This window comes from Pelmatolapia mariae, linkage group LG5, assembly GCF_036321145.2.
Source record: "Pelmatolapia mariae isolate MD_Pm_ZW linkage group LG5, Pm_UMD_F_2, whole genome shotgun sequence".
Lineage (NCBI taxonomy): Eukaryota > Metazoa > Chordata > Actinopteri > Cichliformes > Cichlidae > Pelmatolapia > Pelmatolapia mariae.
The window spans coordinates 16,912,304-16,934,875 of record NC_086231.1 but is presented as its reverse complement, the minus strand read 5'-3'; the positions used below and the strand labels follow the sequence as shown (position 1 = coordinate 16,934,875).

Here is a 22,572-nt window from a genome sequence, read left to right as displayed (position 1 = left end):
CATTGAACACCGTCATGTTATCCATTAATGATACTTCCTTTCATAAGCAGTAAAGCTTCTAACTAATGAGTAAACTTATATAAAGGTTTTTTGAGCAAGGCTGTTATACACCAAAAGTGACATGAAAGAAGCATTAGAGAAAAAGCTCAATACAAAAAGAAAGAAGTTGAGTTTCCGTTCCCCACCATTCATAGTTTATTCCATCAATGCTCCTCTGTCCTCGATTGTCACTACTTGGGGCAAAAGGCTTTCTCTCTTCGTCACTTCCACAGACATAAATACCCTGTTTTTTTCCTCCAGCTGTGACATTTCCATTTGGTAATTCTGCAGTGTGTGGAGCATTCAAAGCAGCATTCTTCATGCAAGCTTTCTATAGCTTTATCTGTCCTGTCACACATGTAATGCAATCGTTTTTGTATTGCATCACTTTAAACAGTGTGCATGTGCTTTTTAGTAACAAAGTACACATTTCTGCAACAATGAATCAAGCACACATGATCTTAGGATAGTTTAAAGGCAGAAGCCTTGTTTTTGTGAAAAACTGGGTGTTTTTTAACTGACTGCCAAAGGCCAGATTTGTCTGAAGTATCTTGTTTGTTGCAAATGTTGGCAAAAAGAAAGAAAGTGGTAATGGCACACAAAATGCTAGTTTTATTTGTAACTAGGCACACCCTCACACACACAAACTAATCCGATGCCACACAGACAAAGGTAACATCTAAATGCAGTGCAAATTAACCTGCCTAGAAGTAAAGAATGAAAAGTCCTTTACTCTTTGATGTTGGCAGACGGTGTGCTGTGTGCTCAGACAGCCTTTAATGTCAGAATAAAATAACCTGGAACTTGCTGTTTTGATACAGACCACAGCAGACTGAATATTGTGACATATTACAATTTACAAATTCAGGCCTGCTGTCTGTGACTGCTTAGATTCGGTGCAGCGCTACATGAAGGCTGGGATATACTTTCAGCCATATACAAGCTTTACGCCTTGGGAAGATGTTTTTTTTTTCTCTCAGTGAAGGTTAAGAAAATATGCCTATTATTACTTGACCGTGACAAGAACCTAAAAATATTTAAGATTTCAGATCTTCCCGGATCATAAACAATGACTGCTTTTTAAGAGTGTTACATTTGTGAGATATGAAGTTTGACCAGCTAATACTGGAGATGAGCTTTAGTCATGGGCAATATGGAAATGGAAAATCTGTTGTTGTAATAGATTTATTTCAATAGCCAGATGGGGATGTTTGTTTTTGGCTAATCCTGTGAATTAAACTAATTCTACAACTAAATTTGATTAATAATACCATAAAAATGCAATGCAATTCCCACAGGCCTTCAACATTTCCTGCAATTACCTAATTGTAAGCACAGATCAATATTTTCTTTATTAACATAGTATCAAATGCCTAATGCAATGTAATGTTATAAACCCATGAATTGTTATCACTACACTCTGGAGCCTGTCTCAGTTCTCCTGTACTTTTCAGCTTCTCGTTTTACAACATTTTGCTTTTAGCCTCCAGCAACTTTACTATTGTGATTCACTCTTACTTCTCTTATCATCATCATTCTGGCACAGCAGGAACAGTTTCATCCAAACAAGCCCTAAAAACCCATTGTTTTCCATCTGTTCAGGACCCATGACAGACAGACAAAGATGATGAAGATGGTTTAACATTTAGTAACCAGAGAAAGAACCAGACATACCTGTCAAGATTTAATGGAGACAAAAGAAAAGAGATGTGAAAAGGAGACTGGCAAACAACTGAAAATATTTCTCAAGGTTTGCTTTTTGTAGTCACTGCTGTAAACCTAACAACACCAGTGTTGTGTTCATATATATATATATATATATATATATATGAGAGAGAGAGAGAGAGAGATTTAGATTGCTTCTAAAAGCATTTGTGAAAGAATAGATCGCGCTCAGTGAGTTCTGGTATGGTACCATGATAGGATGACACCTGCGGAACAAGTCAGGAAATTTCCCTCGCTAAATATTCCACAGTCAACTGTTATTGGTATTGTAAGAAAGTGGAAGCCATTGTGAACGACAGCAACTCAGCCACAAAGTGGTAGGCCACATAAAATTACAGAGCAGGGTCAGCAGATGTGCAAAGTGTGCAGAGGTCACCAACTTTATGCAGAGTTAGTTGCTACAAACCTCCAAGCTTTCATGTGGCCTTTAGATTAGCTCAAGAAGAGTGTGTAGGGAACGTCATGGAATAGGTTTCCAAATAAGTTTTAAAAATTTGAATTAGGCAAATAAGCAGACTTATAGTTGTGTACTTTGATGTCCTGTTTTATTTTGAACTTACTTACCGGTCAAATGGTCGAGTAATCAAATCTTCTTAGGAAAGTCCCTAACTAGTAAGGAAATGTGCTTCAGTGTTTCCTTAAATACTTCCTTTAACACTGGATACTGGACCAACCTTTAAGAAAAGGAAGTAAGATGCCATCCCATAATTCATAGTGGCACACTACACTACTGTCATGAAAAACATATGTCTTCTATCTATATGTCTTTCATTAAATAAGCTGATAGGAGCACTCTGAGCAAAGCATACAAGATGAACTTTCTGCAGTCCGGGTCACATAGTAGTTTCATCATGGCCCACATCACCAGAATCCATCATCACATTATTAAAGAGCCTGGTGCAAGTGCAGTCCGATTATTAAAGCATCGTATTTCACTTTTCCTAAATCCTGATATATATTTTCCCTCACACCTTAACTTATCCTTATGCCCTTTTCCATCAAGGTTAAGGTAAAGTGATAAGAAAAAGAAAGCAGGAGGTCATTTTTTGGACTTTTCCTTTTTTTCATTTCCTGCCTTTGTGAGAATAAGTCATCACTGTGTACATATACTTCACTTCGTTCCCTGGCAGATTGTTTCTGCACTCACAGCAGGGAATTGTGTTGGCCATTCCCCGTCTTTCCCTTGAATGATCTCTTGTCTGTTTTTCGTTTGCCTTCTGCCTGATATTCGCCTCACACGGACTCAAAGACTTGCTCTAAATGCAGTCTTGCCTGGTAATAATTTTAGATTTTGCCTTCCTCTGCTGTCCTCTTACCTGTGAACCACAACAATGGGAATAGTAGGGCTACATCAGCCTGACTGCACTGCATTTCTTAACTATCTTGTTGTTGAAAAAACTTTTCTAGTTTTTATGCAACTTTCCAAGTTCCTCCTATTCAGAGGTAAGGCTCACATACCTCATAGACTTTCTAACTTTTTTTGCAGTATTTGATTAATATTAGTAAGTTTAGTCGAGCCGAGTGGATATTTTCCCCAAGCCCCTGATAAGACGTGTATTAATAGTTGAGCACAGCATTATATCACTTTGTTATTGGGAAAAAATGGAAAGCATTTCAGTGTGTGGAGGATTAGTCGATATTCAATTAACCCAGGCAGACAGTCATGGTGACTCTTTATCAATACCTCTTTTTAATTGCACACCCGCAGCACACTTAATTAAACTTCCCATTAATAGCATCAAACAAGTGAGAAAACTAACAACACAAACACTCGCATAAGTTTGGAAAAGTGATCCAAATCCATACAAGCACCGATCGGAGAAGTGGTTATCAAAGGCAGTCGGCCAAGCTGCTGCACTGGCCTCAGGTCTCGGCTGTGGTCATAGATGCTCTCAGTCCAGTTGTGGAGACAAAGGAGGAGGAGGAGGCTGTGTGTTTTGGACATGGCACAATTGCGTGTCCTCAAACTATTTGTCTGGTTATTGATGTGTATCTGGGACACCCTGTGACCCTTGACCCTGAAATCATTAATTTCTTCGCATTCCACAGCTGGGTTTATGAAAGCCCTCCCTCACATGGCTCAGTGCAGAGCGTGGTTATGACTATGAGGGAAGAGCTTCGAGATTCTTTTAGAAAAGCAGTAATTTTGAAATAACAGAAAGCCTTCTATGTAAATCAAGAGCCCTCTGATAACCCTATCCTTATTCCAGACCATGCTACATTTCTCTTTGATAATCAGCTACAAATCAGGGCCAGTGTGCCAACTGGGGCAGCGATGTGACTGTCTAGACAGTGATAATGATCTGCTAACATGTCTGTGCTGCCGTAGATCTTCTCTACTAACTGTAAGCAATAATTGTTCTCTATGGGAATAACTAGATGTGCATTGAACAGTAGCTATTATGGGAGACCTTGCAAAAAAAGATTAGAGGCCACTGTTTTCCCATCCATACAAAGCTGCAGTACAAAGAAGGGTAAGTCAACCCTCATAAAGTGAATCGAATGTTAGTGTTGGCATATTTACAAACTAACTTCAATGAAACTGTACAACCCATTTCCCTATAATTTTTTTGTGTGTGTGTGTTGCCCAGAGTTAACATTATATGTACCTGGTATTTAGTTTACACCCAAATATCCAATTTGTTGCAATATTCATCAACAAATGTTAGGTGTTATAATTGCAAACATGATTAAAGATGCAAAGACGTTCAGTTTAAAATTATACAGTGTTCACAAAAGTCTTTAGCAACCCCTCATTTCTTTATATTCTGCTTCCATGGAGCCACATTTTCTTTTAATTTGTCAAAAGTGGTCTTGAGCAATAGTTCACCAGGCTTTCTGCAGGCCTTGTAAAGTTTTTGTTTGGACATTGACTGCTTTTTCACTAAGAACCAAGTTTTAATTGTGACATTAGGTGCTTTGTTACTAGCAGCTGTCACAAAAACACATAATTTGTTTCCACTTCTATGAAAAATACTAAAGATAACACAGTTTAATAGGGATAAAATAGTGTTTATGGACCAACAGGTTTATTTCAAAAGACATTTTAGCCAAAAACTTGGAACGTCTCACACAGTCCACTAAAAATATTAGCAAAAACTGGACATGTGGATGACGGAAGAAGTGGCAGACCTAAAAAAAAAAAAAAAAACCCTTACAGATACAAAATCTACAGATGAACAGTATCTGAAAGTCCTTAAGAGTTAGGCAGAAAATATCCAGCAAAAACCTGAGTGATGCTTTGTTGAAGCCTGATCACAAATGGCCTAAATGGAAAGGTGGCATTAAGAAGTGGTATTAAGAAGCCATTCTTAATGAAGGGAAACAAGGAGAGAAGGTTGAGGGTTGATCTTGTCAAAATTGATGAAATTATGAACACAGAAAAGTACTGTCAGATTTTGATCCACAGTTTGGAAAGCGTCTGATTGGCAACAACTTCATTTTGTGGCTCAAGAGTTTTGCACAGTAATTTTTAAGCCCTGGAAAAGACATTTTTTTCAAATTTGAGCAAAGCAGCATTCTCACTTGATGACATTAATATTTAATCAGTTATCAAAACTGTTGTGCAGATTCTGTTAATGGCCTTATCAGCTGATTGACTAATCGTGTCAGCACTACATAAGACCAAGAAAGAGTCCCAGCTGGGTTCACTGCTTCAGAACTTTAAAAATGCAGCGTGCCATTAATTTGTTCATAATCAGCTTTTTCTCCTGCTCCAACCAAAGATAATGACATGTTGTAAAAATATTCTTAAAATTTTAGAGGCACAGCTGCTTACAGGTATAGACACGTTATTCAAAATCACTTGTGTCTTAATTAAATTAGTCCTAATTAATCTACAGCAGTATCTTCAATAGTTAATGATTTTAAAGGGATAGCATCCTGTTTCCATTTTCATTTCGACCAGGCAGTATAGCGTAATTTCATCGTCTTTCATCAAAGGACGGACACTGGCTTTACAGAGTAAAATAGTTGAGTGAAAGTAGAGGAGTCAAGGCCAAATAACCCCAACAATACCAACACTCTGAGGACTTTATTGTAAAACAGTATGCAGTGAACAGACTACCGGTGCAACTAACAAGTTGTGTGTCTCATTTAGTTGTCAATCTCCCGAGCCCGCTGTCCCATCTTTGTTTGTCACTCTGCGCCGTTGCGTGAATACCAATGAACAGCGAGCCGTTATCACCTGAGCCTCGGATGACAGCATCTCAGTGATGTATTGCTCATCAGCCTCTGTTTCGTGCCAGACAGGATGTGTTTTCTTACTTGGAAAATGAAAATGTCAAATGCAGATCTTTAGTTGTGATGGCTCAGCAATATCCCAGATTGTTTTAAGTTAAGATGCACAGCCTAACCCATCTCTAACCTTTTAGATGCGTGATGGAGTTTTACAGCTGTACAGATAAGAAACAATGCCGCCGCGTTTATTTCCTGTGCTTGCTGATAAGCCGAAATATAATTCTCCAAACTGCTTTTGATCAAAGACGTGAAACTTTACTGTGTTCCCGCCACAACTCCATTGTAATTCTCCAGGCCTCTTCTCTTACTGTTCCTCCGTCCTCTACTAAGTTTGTTCTGAATGTTGAAATGTTTTCCCCTTGGGTGCCTTGTGCCAGCCCCCTTCCTCTTCCACCGATGTGGGGGTGAGCTTTCCCAGGACAAAGAGAAGAATATATAAAGGAATGGAGGGGGGGTCGGAGAGACAAAAAGACAGCGGGTGTGTGAGCAAAGGAGGCCAAGTGAAAAGATATAGAGGGCTTGACAAGTGCTTGTCAAAGGGCTCAATACTGCTGGCAAGCTTTGAGTGTGGGGATACAGAGAGAGGAAGAAGGAGAGAGAAACAATCTGTACTTTTTCCCCCTATTACAAACCCAATTGCTCACTCCTTACAGACTCCACAGGGTGTGGGGTACACACCACGCTCTGTGTTTAGCGAGTTACTGGAGAGCAGCTCAGTCCAACTGCACCCCCACCATCTCCCCTAGTCCTCCTGCACATGGTACAGTCCATTTAAAAGGCTGCATGTCATCTCAGTGTGTGCAGGGTCCTCTCTGAGAGCAGCTGCTCACAGCACATTCTCCTCTGCGGGAGCATTCACTTTCCCCTCCGCCTGCTGGGCTGCATCTTTTTCTCCCCTGCCTTTTTTTCTTTCTCTTCCTGCTCTCTTTGGTTTCTCTCTTCCCCTCTTTCTCCCGCGCTCACTCTCTCCTCTCGCGCACACACACATGCTTTCTCTGACTCTGTAGTGCTTGGCCACATTCTTTATGCAGTAACAGGTAGACATCATCCCTGTACTGCCGGCTTTTTTTTTTTATGTGCGAAGTACACTGTGAGAGAAAAAGCACAGGTGGAGTAGGAGAAGAAGAAGAAGAGGGTGATAAGAGGTGGCGGAGGAGGAAAGAGTCTTAACTTCACCTCCTGTAATGCTTCTCTTGACACCATGCTGCTCTGTGTGGATTTGGTCCTCAGGGGAAAATCCTTAAAATGATGGAAGACAACAAACAGCTGGCACAGAGGATTGATGGGGCCATCCAGTCTGCCAGCCAGGAAGTGACCAACCTGCGCTCCGAGCTCTCTGCCACCAGCCGTAGACTGGCAGAGCTGGGTGCCAGCAGCCCCCCTGGCTTGGAGAACCACCACCAGCACAACCACCACGATGACAGCCTTCACTACCGGGGTGAGTGCCTGAATGTGTGCGCGCTCACATGTAATCTCGTGCCTCTGTGTGTGTGAGAGAGCGAGAACAGGAACATGTGTGAGTGTTTTGAAATCAGCAGTGGGAAGTATTCTAAGAATGTGCAGCGGAGTGACTAATATCATCCCACCGTTCCTCCATTGACTTATTTTTCCCCAAACTCAGCATGAGAAAAGTCAGCAGCTTGAAAGAAAAGAGAGAAAGAGAGAACGACTGAGTGTTGTTATTAAATGGCAGGGAGGGGTTGGGGTTAGAGAGCGTGGGCCAGAGTTGCTCAGGGTTTGGTTTCCCAGGCAGCAGCTGGGCTCCTCTGGGGCTGCACTCCCTCCAGCTCTGGCTCCTTCTCCGCACTCTCCCCGAGTCTATGAGGAGAAACTGTGCTTCATGCCCAGAAACTGCATGCCAGCATCTCTGAAGAAGGGCGGTGACACCATGGCACTGCCACTTAGCTGGGGAAAAGATGTAATGAATGACGAACGAGAAGTTAAAGAGAAGTTTTCATGGGACTGCTCACTGAGGCTTCCTGCTCTTAAAATAGTTTCTCTTGGCTTCTTGTTACACTTATTGATAGTAAGTAATAACTTGGCTAAAGCGCTGTTTTATATTTAGTTATTCCATGACTAATGATGTCTGACAGGAAATTTTTATCTAGTGTGAGACCGTGTTCTGGGTCTAATTAAGCCTTGTTACGACGTATTCGAGTTAGTTACTTTTATATCGCCGACATCTTGGATTCATTAATGATCATTTTTATGGAGTTTGACAGGAACAAGAATAAAAGGGGAATTTTTGTTTTCCTGTTGCCTTGAATGCATTAACAGAACAGCAAATACTCGTGTCAGCTATCCAGATAATTTGGTGAGAAACTTTCAAAAGTTTCCAAAGGCAGATAACGTTACAAATAATATTTTACATTCACTGCATGCACAGAAAATTTGGCTTGCTGAAAAAGAGAGCAACAGAAAAAAATGACCTTTCACCTTTTGGTGTTTCTTATCTGCATTCGAGTTGAATGCATCTGGGAGCCTGTATGTTTTTGAGATCTTATCATACCCAGCCACAGTGGCTATTAAATGCACTTTAAAAGATATACAAGAGACTACCCAAGCAGGAAAAGGTCTAATGAATGAAGACAAGATATAAGTTACAAAGGACTAAAAGGTTTTGCTAATACTTGTGTTACAAATCCCACAACTTAATGGAAGCGAAACCATTGTAGTCATTCATTGTGGGCATGCTGTAAAAGAAGAAGTACACACTGAGAAAATGGTAATAATAAGCTGACAGTTATTAGAGAAAAATACAGCTGCAGTTGTTGCTGCTGCTCCTTTTTCTCCAATGCAAACAATTTATAACAAAAAACTCCATTTTCATTCAAAGAAATGTTACAATATGCAAATTAGAGAACATAACAGAGATTATTCATCCAGCTGATTTAGCCCTCAGCTGCTGCCTAATAGATATATTTTTCAATCCACCCGGTACACAGAGAGTATAAAAGAAAAAACAATGTGAACAAAGCACTTTATTATTCAGAAAACATGTTTAAAAGTGAGTTTTTTGCATTGACAGCTACAGTTGGTAAGCTTTTCTTGACCTGTAAGTCTTATGAGTTGAGCACACCATCAGGTGCAGGGACTACATGACAGATTCTCCTCTTTTCTTCGAAATTCAGCCAATGCTGGAGCGTGATGGTTCAACTACCAATGGGAAAATGATATAAGATCCAAACAGATTAATCTGAGATTAATGCTTATCAGATGGCCAAACCACAAGCAGCAGAGTGGCTTCACAAATCCTGAAAATTACTCTGGCGCAGTCATTTAATCTATTCTTGTCATGATTTGAAGTATTATATATGCTGCATATATAGTTTGTTTGTTTGTTTTTTGTGATAAATGTCAGTTCAAGCCCAGTCTGAGTGTTTCATCTGTGTGGCTGCTGCAGTGAGTTATACATGTTGTGTTCATCCAGCTTGCTGTTCTGACTCCCTCTCAGTGTTAACAGGCAGCCTGACATTCCCACATTCCTGAATGTCAGGGTGGTGATGTCATACTTCCTGTTCCCAGAGGCCAGGCTCGCAGTCAGGTGACTGATTAAACTAAACACACCCACACTGAGAACCGCTTGGCTTAAACATGTTTTTGTAAGTTCTTAAGTTTAGGCGGTTTGGGGTGTGATGAGCCAGCACCATCGTCCAGTGGCTTAGTGAGATTAAATGTTCTTTAGGTGTGTATCCCTCTCCAGGCCAGGCTGTTCGCTTGCCCGTTTGTTGGCCGTGCCCTGTGCAGGATCAAAGCAGAGGTTTTTTGTGTTTTTTTTTTTAATATGCATGAACTGACTTCCTGTAAATATATTACACTGTGCCAAATGTCAGAATTTCTGCTGTGTTTCAACTCCCTGTGGAGCTACAACAGCATCTCTGACAGACATCCAATAAGCCCATAAACACAGCACTTCAGCCTGCTGTTCCTGATGGCCTTGGAGTCCAGTGTGGAGTCCTTCTTACTGAGCTAACGACAAGGAGCAAAGCATTAAATGAACCAAAACTTTCAGTCTGTTCACAGAGATCCAGGATTAACTTGGTTATTTGCTGTTGCTAATAAACATTTTGTATAATTTTTATACTTACCCTCTTTAGAAGATTTTCTTTATTTATCGGCATTTAAGAGTACAGTATAAGCATTCAACGGAAAGGTCTATGACTGGCTATTAGACATGACCTTTATTATTCTGTTCAGGCTGCTGACATTAATGTATTCATTGCCAAGATAATGAAACCCTATTGAGCCTCTCTCTTGATAGACCCAGTTGATGTCAAGACCTTGTTTAACATCCCTAAACAATCAACTGCATTGCTGCTGTATCTATGTTCCACTGAGTTGTTTGGAAAAAAGACATATTCATCTTCCTCTCAGTTTGTCTCAGGGACCAGAAGCGCTATGAAAATATCCTGTCCTCTAAAATCAATGTTAGGTAACCCTTATGGGGTTTTACATTATTTATATAAGCGCCTTGCTGTCAGTGGGTGAGAAAGTGCACATCGTGGACTCATGGGAATCTGCCAATTGCAATCCATAAGCCTGTAAAACACAACCATAAGGCAGCTGTTAGTGAGTCGTACAGCTCGGAGAGTATGGATGACCTTTGGCTACTTTAACGAGCAGAGGACAATAACACAAAGGGAGAGAGCACTGATGTGGGTATTGTCTATCAGTTGTCATTTGTCCTTGAGTATCACAGTTGGTCATTGTGGAAAGAGAATAGTTAGGACAATGCTTTTACAAAGTGAGTTATTTCAGACATTCACGGTGATGAAGGTGATGAACGTTATGAAGGTTATGAAAGTGAAAGTAACTGAACAGACAGAACATTTCAGTTCAACTTTCAGTTTGAACATTTCAAGGTTTTTGGGGAGGACGATGTTGTGTTTTTAAAGACCTGACTCGCTGACACAAAATTAAACACACAAGGTAAGAGGTCAACAGCAACGGAAATGGAGTTAAATTTGACCTTTCAGTGAGAAAAATTCAGAGCTCGTAGAAAAGCTTAAAATTCTGTTATGTGTACTGCCAACAGCAAGTGGAAGCTAAGCGAGACCTAATGAACCATTTGGCAGTTTAAATAAGTTAACCTTCGAATTTATGATCAATTTGGGGTGAATGTGGTAACTATTAAGGAGCTCTGAATTTGTTACTGCTCCGGTCCTTGCACTTTGTTCAGGTTTGCTGCTCCAGTGGCATAGTATAAAAACAACCCACCACACAAAAGGTAAAATTGATTTTTATAAATAGATTTAAACACTTGAAGATAAATGTTGTTGTAGTAATAAGAGTGATAAGCAACTTCCTTCTTGTTTGAAATAGGCCGTCAGTTCTAAATACATATTCCTTTTTCTACGTGCACCTCCTTTTGCCTTCTGCCTTAATTCTTCATGGCACAAATTCAACAAGGTGCTTGAAAAGTTCCTCAAAGATTTTCGTCCATGTTGGCGTCAGAGCATCACATAGTTGCTGCAGATTTGTTGGATGCACATCTATCATGTGACTCTCCCCTGAACCATGTATACAAGGCACGATGGATCCAGGCTTTCATGTTGTTAACGCCAAATTCTGACCCTGAAATCTGAATGTTGCAGGAGAAATGAGGCTCAACAGACCAGGAAACATTTTTCCACTCATCTATTGTCCAATCCTGGTCAGGCCTTGTTAATTGTAGCCTCAGGTCCTTGTTCTTAGCTGGCAGGAGTGTCACCCAGTTTGGTCTTTTGCTGCTGTTTCAAGGTTGAATGTGATGCAGATTTAGACATGTCCCTCTGCATACACTGGTATCAACAAGACATTTTCACCTGGAGAACTGCAGCACACTAGATATTTTCCCTTTTCAGACCATTCCCTGTAAAAACTTAAGAGATGGTCATGTGGGAAAATACAGTAGATTAGCAATTTCTGAAACCAGCTTGTCTAAACAGGTGTACCCAATAAAGTGCTGAGTGAGTGTAGTTAAAAGTAAACTTTAAATACTAATACTTTCAGAATCAGATAGTCTTCCATCTTAGCATTTCTAATAAAGCTCCCATGCTGCATACCGAAATAATGTATTCTGAGATTGAGGAGAGTGGCAGTACAACTTTACACAGTGTACTGCAAGGCATGCATGCTGATTAAGTATTCACTAAAAGACCCCGCGATTATCTTTTCTCCAAAGAGGAGGAGCTGTACTGGCTCTAATGCTCTCTGCTGCAGAGTAATTGTAGAAAAGAATCCTCTCCCCATCTGGCCTGAGTTTGTTAGACGCCTAGGTCTCTCATTACTTCATCCAGCAGAAGAGCAGGGCTGGGAACACAGTGCCAAACTACAGCAGCAAAATCCCATTCACCCCAGCTATTTCCCTGTAACGCTCTCTGGACCACCCGCCTTCCTGTTTGCTGTCTGCATCAGAGCAAGTATGCAATGCAATGTAAGCTTTCCCCTGTATTTACCACCACCCAAACACCCCCCAGCCCTTTCTTTATTCCCTGCCTGCGCTCCCTCAGCCACACCCTGCCTGTGGTCAATGCAGTGTGAGAGAAACTGTGTCCAAACAATAGCCCCGGAGAAGCAGCCCCTCACTTCCCTAACATTTTCCCCTCTGTCTTACTCTTCCACACAAGTCGTCCTACAATAAAAGAAGTAATCGTGGAATAGAAGGGACTCCAACAGCAGGTGGAAACAGCAGCATTAGTGGGTTGTTCAGCTGTTAGTTAGGGATGCAGACAACAGTGATGCTGTTGGGCACAGAGGCACTGTTTTAACACTGCAGCAAGAGCTCCTCTTACTATCCTCCTCTTAAATGCTGGTAAACTGATTATCTTCGAATTAAGATTTTTTTTTTTACTTAGTTGCAGATTCATGCATGATCCAAAACGTCAACACGTAATAAATAGCTGGAAAAACTAAGAAATGAAACCTGTTAGTGTGCAAAACGACCTGGAACAAGGTCATGGAAAGGCAATCAAATGTGAAACCAGAACTTTACAGTGTTTGCAGTTTAGTTATTTTATAATTAAGGTCCTGTTTGCATTCAGTGTTTATTTTGTTTTCAAATGCATTTGAGTGTCTGTGCTTAACAACTGAATAGAGCTTAGAAGTACTTACTGGAACTGGCGGCCTTTGTTCTACGGAGGTAATGGCTTTAAATAAATAATGACTCTGTGGTTATTTGTTTTGCTTTGTAATGGAATGCAAGCCCCAGTAATGAACTGACAGAGCAGTGCAGACTGTCAGTGGGAACAGAAGCCTGGTGGACTTTGACTTGTGCAAGAGTTTCCACTTTGGAATTTAGCTACGCAGAGAGCAGGAAGGAGAGATGGGCGCCACATATCCACTTTCATGTCCATAAGGGGCTTGGATTGTTTCAGTTTCTTTGAAATCTTACTTAGTGTGTGGTTCACCAGGAGAACATTACCTATTTCACATTGCAGTGTTTGTAAAAAGGTCAGAGGTGGCAGATGACAGCTGACCTCAACATGTCTTATGGGTCTATTAGGAAAGGTGACAGAACTGCTGCCCCCGGACACCAGCTGGTGATGCCGTTCCTTCGCTGTGGGCGCCAGATGGCCGCAGAGCTGTCACCATGCGGCCCATGTTGTGTAAACTGCCACCTTGAAGCGAATGAGCCTGCAAAAAGGCGGGCAGAGAAGTCTACAGGCAGTGAGGCAGTGGAGCAGAGCCAGAAAAGGGAACTGCAAAATAAATGCCAACTCTCAGAGAGGGTACATCTCAAACAGACATTCCTCAGCACTTAAATTTTCCAGGCCAGCTTTATCTGAATGAAACTTCACATAGCAAGTCAGTGAAAGCCATTTCAAGGAGAACTGAGGAGTACTTTAACCATGACACGAAGCATTGAATTGCTTTCCGGTGTGACACTCTGCCTCTGAGAAGATATTATTCCTGTCAGTGAGACTGATATGTCTCCATATGCTAATTATATCCATGAAGGCTAAAGTGCTTATTTAACTGGTTCTTTTCCACAAGTTCCAAACAGTTTTTTTTTTCCCAGATGATTTTTTTTTAAGGAAAATGGCATTTTAATATAGATTTCCTGTCTTATGTCACGGTTCAGGTTAGGAGCACGTTGTGAATGTGGCTTTTATTAGCAGGGGAGTCGGGAGAGAGGGACTGACTAATGAGGATATTCCTCACTGTTATCATTGGTACTTTCCTGCCAGTTTCCCTCACATGGGGCCCCCTCATCATAAAAGTACTTTGCAGAGTTTTCATCCAGAAAGGAAACTGCTGAAAATGAGAACTCTGCATAACTTCAGTGACTATCTTGTGTTTATCACCATCACATGTCAGGGGAGGGAATTAAGTATTACTTCCTGGTTGTGTTTTATGGGCCTTGTAGATGCTCCATCTGTACCATGTGCATCTGGAGAGGATCAGAGATGGGGAAACCTGCAGCAAGCAGTTCTCTTAAGAGGATTTCCTTAAATCTGTCCTAGGTAGAAGAAGACAGAGTATCTGGAGGAAGGATGAGGTTTGAAAATCAGTACAGGTGTTTGACCGAAGCCTGGCATAGGGGACAGTGAGAGTGTGCGTCTCCATTAATGACACGCTGGGCCAATGATTGAAAGAGATTCACTGAAATTCATACAAAAAAAAAAGGAAAAGAGCTCAGACAGACTGTTTAGTATGATTCTCCCAAGTGGGGTGTTTCAAAACTGTTGTGGCTGCCTCACAACAGGAGGCACAGATAATGATCAGGCTTAAAGAACCCGGCTCCTCTGCCTCCTCCGTGCCTCCACTCTGCACATCTAGCATTTCGTTTTCACCTTAAATCATTCAAATCCCTGGCGAGTCCAAACTTCAAACAATTGAAACTCTCAGAAAGAAAGAAAGATGCAGACAGCAAGAGAGAGTAAAGCCTGGTTGCTTCCACAACAGTCTCAGCTCATCCTATTAAAATGCCTCATTGCTTTAGCAGTGGAGACTTTTTATTGCTGCTGGTACATATTGTTGCCTTGGTTGCAGTTTAAATCCATTCCCAGAAGAGAATGGACTTGGCATGGAGGAAAATAAGTTGTGAGGAAGTGCAGACCCCCTCCCTTCTTATATCCAGAGGATGCAAAGCGTGACATTCCAGCAGAGCAGAGGATAAGCAGAACACTTTTCTGCTTCTCCGAATCATCTGCTTCATGCAGGCCTCTGACAAGACTGATGAGCTGAAGACATCCTGAACATCGGGACAATGCTGAGCGCTGTTAAACACCCACACGATCCATAAATGGCAATGCAAAGGATGTGTACGTCTTCAAATCATGTGATTATCGCGTCTCTTGTGTAAACATGAAATTATATGAGGAGTTTAAAATCAAACTTTTACATGAATCCTTTATTATTCTAAATTTGTAACGTAGGAGTTTCTCAAGTCAGCTGCAAAAGTACTCCATAAAGCTGTGTTTGGATTATAGCTCAAATAATTAGGCAGTTCACTGAGCAGCAACTGAAAATTAATGATAAGCAATTTGATTTTCTTTAGTTTTTTCCACTATGTAGCATTTCTAAGTATAAATGTTTACCTGTTTTCTTTGTCTTGCATGATAGCTTACCTGAAAATGGACAAAGCCATCATTTAAATAGAATAACTTGGACTTTAAAAAGTGTGAGGAGCATTTCCAGTAGTTTCCTTACATTTAAGTAATAATATCCTAATAATGATTTCATTGTGAAATCAGTTGTGGTATGCGGTTTACCAAGCTAGGTATTTGCTAGTTTGAAGCCTTCTTCATGTGAGAGCTTCCTGATTTCTTTCTTGTTTTTGCATCCTTGTCAGAGTCTTAAAGCTGGTTGTACAGTCCAGCATGTGTTTCCATCAGAGTACACGATTCTGGTCAAACAGAGTTGGGAGAAGTCTCCCGTGCAGTCCTCCGAGGTCCCGACTGGTAGTTGCTGGAAGCAGATCACATAAACGTCTGCTGAATGTTGACTGTTGGACAAGTTGGCCGGAATAGGGGGCAAGCTGAGTTCAAGAGGAATGGGATAAAAAAACAAACTTCAAAGATCAAAAAATAAAACATGAAAAGCAGACACAGCAGCTGTAGTGGACACTTTTCATAGTTTCTAACACTTGGTCTCACTTCACCATCAGATTTAACCATCAACAGCACAAGCAAGAGTGGCCCACAGACCGGTGGTAGCACATCTTTGGACACTGCCTCCATCTGGCAACAGAGCTCACTGAAAACAAAGGGGCCATCCCTGGACTGGATCTCACAACCTCATCTAACAGTCACTTGTATTTACACTGACCGTTAATGCGCAGGAGGCTGCTGCAGTATTCTCCTGAATAATAGGTGTCACCACTCAGACATTATCACGTCAAACGTGCTGAAAAGGAGGAGAAGAAGTCAAAACCGGAAGCCAAGACTTTGTCAAGTGTTTGTTTCACAAACTCAAGTTTTCAAACAGCTAGAACATCTCCTTCTGTGTGACAATTTGTCTCTGAGCTTCTGTGCGGGATTATCAATAAAATGGTGGCAAAAACCAGCACTGGCAGTGCAAAATGGCAAGTTACAAAACCCAAGAGGTGCACAACCAGTCGACATGCCACAAAAACTGTGTCATACAACACAGGATGTGATGTGAAAATCATCACGCGACACAAGCGACGCGGCAAGCATAAAAACGACTTTAAACGTCTTTAAAGTCCACTTGAAGTCTGCACATGTGTAGTTGGTGTACTGTAATGCAAATTCAATGCAGACGCTTGCATTCACATCCAGTTACATCACTGGTACCCAAAGACCCTAACACAGTCGCTTTAGAGCCAGCGCTAATTAGGTTTGGGTGTAGAAATAATAATAATGTTTTTAAAAAGGAACCGTCAATACATACAAAAAGAGTCCAGTGACAGGACTGAATGTAAGAGATTACAGATCCTGTTGCATATGTATTTCTAGGATTTCCTTTCTCAAGCCGCAAACTATAATGAGGACATAAAGTCTGCACACAAATGACGCACAGTTCACTGATAATTGTGCAGATTTTTCATGCCAACAAAAAGCATGTCTTTGTTTTGTAAATCACTCATAAAACTCACCACATCTTTTGGGATTTCTTTCACATGCAATTCTGCCACGATTTAGTCAATCTTGCCCATCGTCATGCAAAACAATCACTTTTGAGATGTAATTTATTTTCTCTCAGAAAGTATTTTTTTATATATATATTTGAGAATGTAACAAAAAAAAACTCATAAAAGCAAAAACTTGTTGTTAGCATAGTCAGAGTTTTGTGCGTGTAGTAGTAGTTTGCGTTCTGTGTTGCATCTACACACCTTTTCTCCCAGGCTACAACAGATGGCTCACACTGCAGCACACCTCACTGTTTAGTTTCTACGGGGAATCCACTGAGCGCCGCTGCTCAGGTTGTTTCCAATTACTCTAAAATGAATAAGTTCTGTCTTTGAATGTATCATTAGGGAAAACACTGATTTCACAAATGAGATTACACACGTCTGACAAAGCCTGGCATTAGAGTTTGAAAGAAACTTTATCTGCTTCTGTTGCTGGAGGAACACTGCTCTTTTTGAATCTACCTTCCAGTCCTCATAATCACACTTTGTTTTTACTTTTTATTCTTTTACTTTCACTTATTTGTAGTAAACATTTCTTAGTTGTGCAGTTTAATTGGACAAATTCTCTTTGAAGGTTTAAAAAAATATATCTATAGGGAGTTATTACAAAGCAACAAACATTACATGTTCTGTTGATGCATCACCATCATCATCATATCTCCAGGCCCCCTGAAATGTTGATATCAGGCATGTAAGTGGGCTCCATCCCTGAATTATTTTTGGTTTGCAGCCTGAAGGCATTAGTGTTGAAAGCATGGCTCTATGTTTTCTCCTGCTGAGGAGGTCCTACACAAATATTTATCAGGTCGCCAATTACCGTAGCCCGTGTTCCCAGGCACATAGAAAAACAAAACAGTGTGCCTCTGTTGCCAGGCGTGTGTATATGCATTCCTGCAAATCTGATTATTGTTTGAAATAAATGTCTTGCTAAATTTGACCTCAAACCATATGTGCTCCATCAATATTCCAGGAGACAGTGCACTTCTTCTCTTGCAGCTTATTGTTAGAAGCAAAGAGGCATCTTTATCACAAGACCTTTAAAAGTTACACACACCTGGCAAGCAGTCAGATCAATTGTCTAAGAGATTGAAAAATAGATGCTTTATAGAGAGAGAAAGCAAACTCAATTTTCCACATAAAGGGATCAGAAATAACCACGTGGTAATCTCCTGTATGCATAGAATTACATTATTTACTCTTCAGATTAGGATACATCTGCATCTTTAATATAAACAAACCAAAATTAAGCCTGCTAATCTATTTCAGCTGATGGAATTATCATTCTCAATTGACTACAAAGCTTTACAAAGGCTACTCAGTGAAACTGCTGTGGGCCGTTTGATCCTGAATTATGCAAATTGCAGTGAAAATAGAAATTAAACAATCAGCAGTTTTTTTTAATTCTATTCAGCATTTCTTTCAAGCTTTGCCATATCTAGTCTCCATTTAGATTAATAGGGTAAACCAGAATTTAGAAAGCTGCATTAATGTTCTAATCAGGATATTGCTGACTTAGACTCATCATTGTATTGACATCATTTCAGGTTTCATGCATAGCAATAGGACAATTTCTTCTATATGACTCCAGGCTGCATGCACTCACATATTACAAACCACTCACTTAGCGGTTTGTAATTTTCTCCTGTGATCGGACAGTCTCAAGTTTGATATTTTTATTTAAAAGTTTTGTTTTTTATTTAAATACGTGCCTGGTGGATACTTACTGTGTTCATTTTTCAGGTTGTTTCCTGTTTGTTGTGCTCATGGTGGCTCAGTAGTTAGCATAGCTCCTTCATAGCATATCTGTTCTGAATTAGCCAATAAACCAGTGTGTATACGAGCCCGTTCTCACTCCCGAGGCGTAACATCCCGACGTTTTGTCACGTCCTGAGGAACGCGAAAGGTGACCTTCCACGTTGTTATGGTACGCGGCGGTTTCCAGCCCTGTACTGCAGCCCTAAACTTAACCTTATCACTAAGCCTAACCATAACCTTATGCCTAACCTTAACCATAACCTTATGCCTAACCATAACCTTATTCCTAACCTTAACCATAACCTTATGCCTAACCATAACCTTATTCCTAACCTTAACCATAACCGTATCCCTACGCCTAAACCTAACCTTATCCCTAAACCTAACCATAACCTTATGCCTAAACCTAACCATAACCGTATACCTAAGCCTAAACCTAACCTTATGGCTAAACCTAACCATAACCTTATTCCTAACCTTAACCAGCACTTTAATGAGGTGAAATAGTGTTTTCTAAAGCGATTTTAAGGGAAAAAGCGAAGATGTGTAGATTGAGTCCAAACGGTTCTCATGTGTCCGCAGTTTTCCGATGTCGTGACGTAGGAACGCCTTGGGTGCCCGAAAACGTAATATGTTGACGATTTGTCACCTAGCGTAAAATGTTACGATTTGGGAGTGAGAACGGGTTGTGTATACACTCACCAGCCACTTCAAGAGGTTCATCTTGTTAGTACCAGGTTGGACCCCCTTTTGTCTTCAGAACTGCCTTAATTCTTAATGGCATAGTTTCAACAAGATACTGGAAACATTCCTCAGAGATTGTGGTCCATGTCAACATGATAGCATCACATAGTTGCTCGAGATTTGTTAGCTGCACATCCATGATGTGACTTTAGCAGTCTGAACTTAGACAGGATCTATGCTTTCATGATGTTTCTGTCAACTACCATCCAAATGTCACAGCGAAGTCCAAGACTCATTAATCCAGGCAGCATTCTTCCAATCTTCTATTTTCCAATTTTGGTGTGTCTTTGCTGACTGTAGCCTCAAGTTCCTGTTTTTAGCCGACAAGAGCGGCACATGGTGTGGTCTTGTGCTGCTGTAGGCCGTCGCTTTCAAGTTTTCACTGTGTTATGCATTCAGAGATGCTCTTCTGCATAACTTGATTGCATTGATGAGTTATTTGAATTACTGTTGCCCCTCTCACCGTCGTCTGGCCATTCTCCTCTAGCATCAGAAAGATATTTTCACCAAGAGAACTCCTGCTCACTGGATAGTTTCTTTCTGATCAGTCTCTATGAGCCCTAGAAATGGTTGTGTGGGAAACTAAAGGAGATCGGCAGTTACAGAAATCCATGTAGCACCCACAACCATGGCATGTTCAGTGATTGGATGATTAGATATTTGCATTAACAAGCTGAACCATTCACTTCTCGCTGGTTACATCCTCTTATATTTTTTTCCAGTCAAGGTTACCAACAATTTCAATACTACTCATTTTTTGCCTGTTCTTTTTTTTTTTTTTTTTTTTGTTTCCTTATGTTCCCATTGATGTCTTTGAGTGTGACTTTTTGGACCATTTTTGCAGTTTGTCTCATCCCAGCGCCTCGCTGGAATTGTTTGTTTATGCTTACTGCCTCCAAGTGTATGACCTCTGCCTGGATTAAAGAAATGGATTTTGGATTTCCGCTCTGCCTCCTGTGTCCAACGTTTAGGTCCTCCTCTTTCTGAAACCCTTACACAAAGCAAATCAAGGGCAGCATAGTAACCAACTGATCCTGTACTTCCAAACAAAGTATTATAAGCACCAATCAAGTGAGGCTCACAACTCATGCCAAAGTCCCCGTTTGCCAGCGTTCCCAGGCATGCCAGTTTACCCCTGCAACCGTTTCTTTCAAGCTTTCAGTTTTAATGCCTTCCTTATAAAAGTCTCTAAGCCCACGCAAAGATAACCCCATAGAGGAGATTTTCTTTGACTTTAACCAAGTTCTGTTTTTTAAGTCTGAGTAATACTCTTTATGACTAGTCATTTCACTGAGACACGCTTAATCTTAAGATTGCTTCTTTAAGCATCGTTGGACTTCAACTGTTCTGTCTTCTGTCATCTGGTGCTATTACCGCACCCACTCTCTGGTACTGGCCCTCTCATGTTGAGGATGGCAACGCCGACAAATGGACATATGTGATGGAGTTTTCTACTCTGGCCACGAAACAACGAGTTCTATTCAGCGTGGCCACCATCACTTGAAGTGAAGTGGGGTTTTTTGGAAGAATGTTTCAGATTCAGGGGTTTCCCACAGACTCCCCCTAATTAACCGCAGCAAGAGACTCAGCTACTCTCTCTGTCCGGGAATGTGCTCCTAAACCTCCAAGTATGCCACTGTTCCATCCATTCTGTAAGCCCTCCCTACTTCCAACTAATATCCAGCGAGAACAAAACACAATCATTTTATTTTACAGCATTAAACAGTCAGTCAGAAGGGACCTACCATACCTGTATGTTTTACTGTTTTAAATGAGTCACATTTTCCTGTGGGTCTAGTTGAGGTCGTTGGTCTAGAAGGGGTTGTTTTTGTTTTGTTTTGTTTTTCATGGGTATTATGTGGCAGCTAAGACAGGTTCTATTACTTTCGCTTTATGAGGTTAATGCGTGCCACAGGGCTGCACAACATCCACTGCTTTGTCAAAAGACTGGACTGAAGCAGAGGAGCTGGGATGTGTATAATTTATTGTCCACCGTGAGGTCCTGAAACTACAGGCAGAAAACAAGAGATAAGGAGAGACAAGGCAATAAATAGGAGAGGAGAGGAGAGGAGAGGAGAGGAGAGGTAGTTTCAGGCTTAGCTCCATTATTAGATCCTGTGTGCTGCCGAATTGATTTTGAGGTCAGTCCATAAAGCACACTGCCTCAGCACTGTACTAACAGTGGCATCATTATGGCATTATTAGTACAGAGAGGGAGGACTCACAGGGCTGTGGGAGTAATTTACAGGTGTGTTAAACATGACTGCTGTTCCAGAAAGAGAGAAAAGAGCCCAGACCATTTCTGTCACACTGCTGTTAGCTAATTACATTCAGGGGGTACCTGAACAACATTTTCATTTTCAGCATGAAACTCTTGCTTTGATGTCACATGAGCCGCTACCTGAGAACTATACGCATACTGCTAAAATGACCTGATAACTACAGTAAGTCAGGTAGTGCTCAGGTAGAGCAGGAAAGCTCTATATAAGAGTCAGTCCATTTACCATTTTATTAGCATTGTACCATAGGGAAATGAATTGCTTAGAAAAAGTAAGTCACAAAATAATTTGTTTTGTAGAGTTTTCTTTGTGTAAGGCTGTAATCAGCTGACCTGTGCTGCTGCTTCAACATTCACTGAGCTTTGAGGATTTAGCTGAATTCAATAAGATGTAAGCAGATGTTTAATGAGCTGCATGGTTGACTTCCAACCCCTAGACACCATAAAGCTAGTACAGTATAAAAGCTACAATTCAGTGAGTGAATCTAATCAGCCCGTATGCTCTGTAACCTTACATTGAAAGGCACTGCATCACTGTAAACTTCACCACAGTACTGCAAACTAGCCAGTGCAGCGTCACTAAACTGGACCAAAGTGCTGAGTACAATTTCATGCAGCCTCTTAATAACACACAAAAGTGTACTTTTGTTAGTTTTGCAAGACACTTCACAAAAACATAATTCAGCAACAAATCATGCATTGATCCAACATTCAT

At 40.8% G+C, this 22,572-nt stretch overlaps 1 protein-coding gene across 4 annotated transcripts in view; it reads left to right on the top strand.

The window, feature by feature from the left end:
- kaznb (kazrin, periplakin interacting protein b) overlaps positions 1-22,572 on the top strand; it is a 141,720-nt gene that overhangs the window by 58,256 nt on the left and 60,892 nt on the right. For all 4 annotated transcript variants that reach the window (XM_063473924.1, XM_063473923.1, XM_063473927.1 and 1 more), the window contains exon 3: positions 7,234-7,441. In XM_063473924.1, the coding sequence (XP_063329994.1) occupies positions 7,234-7,441 (208 nt within the window). The remainder of the gene's footprint in view (positions 1-7,233; positions 7,442-22,572) is intronic.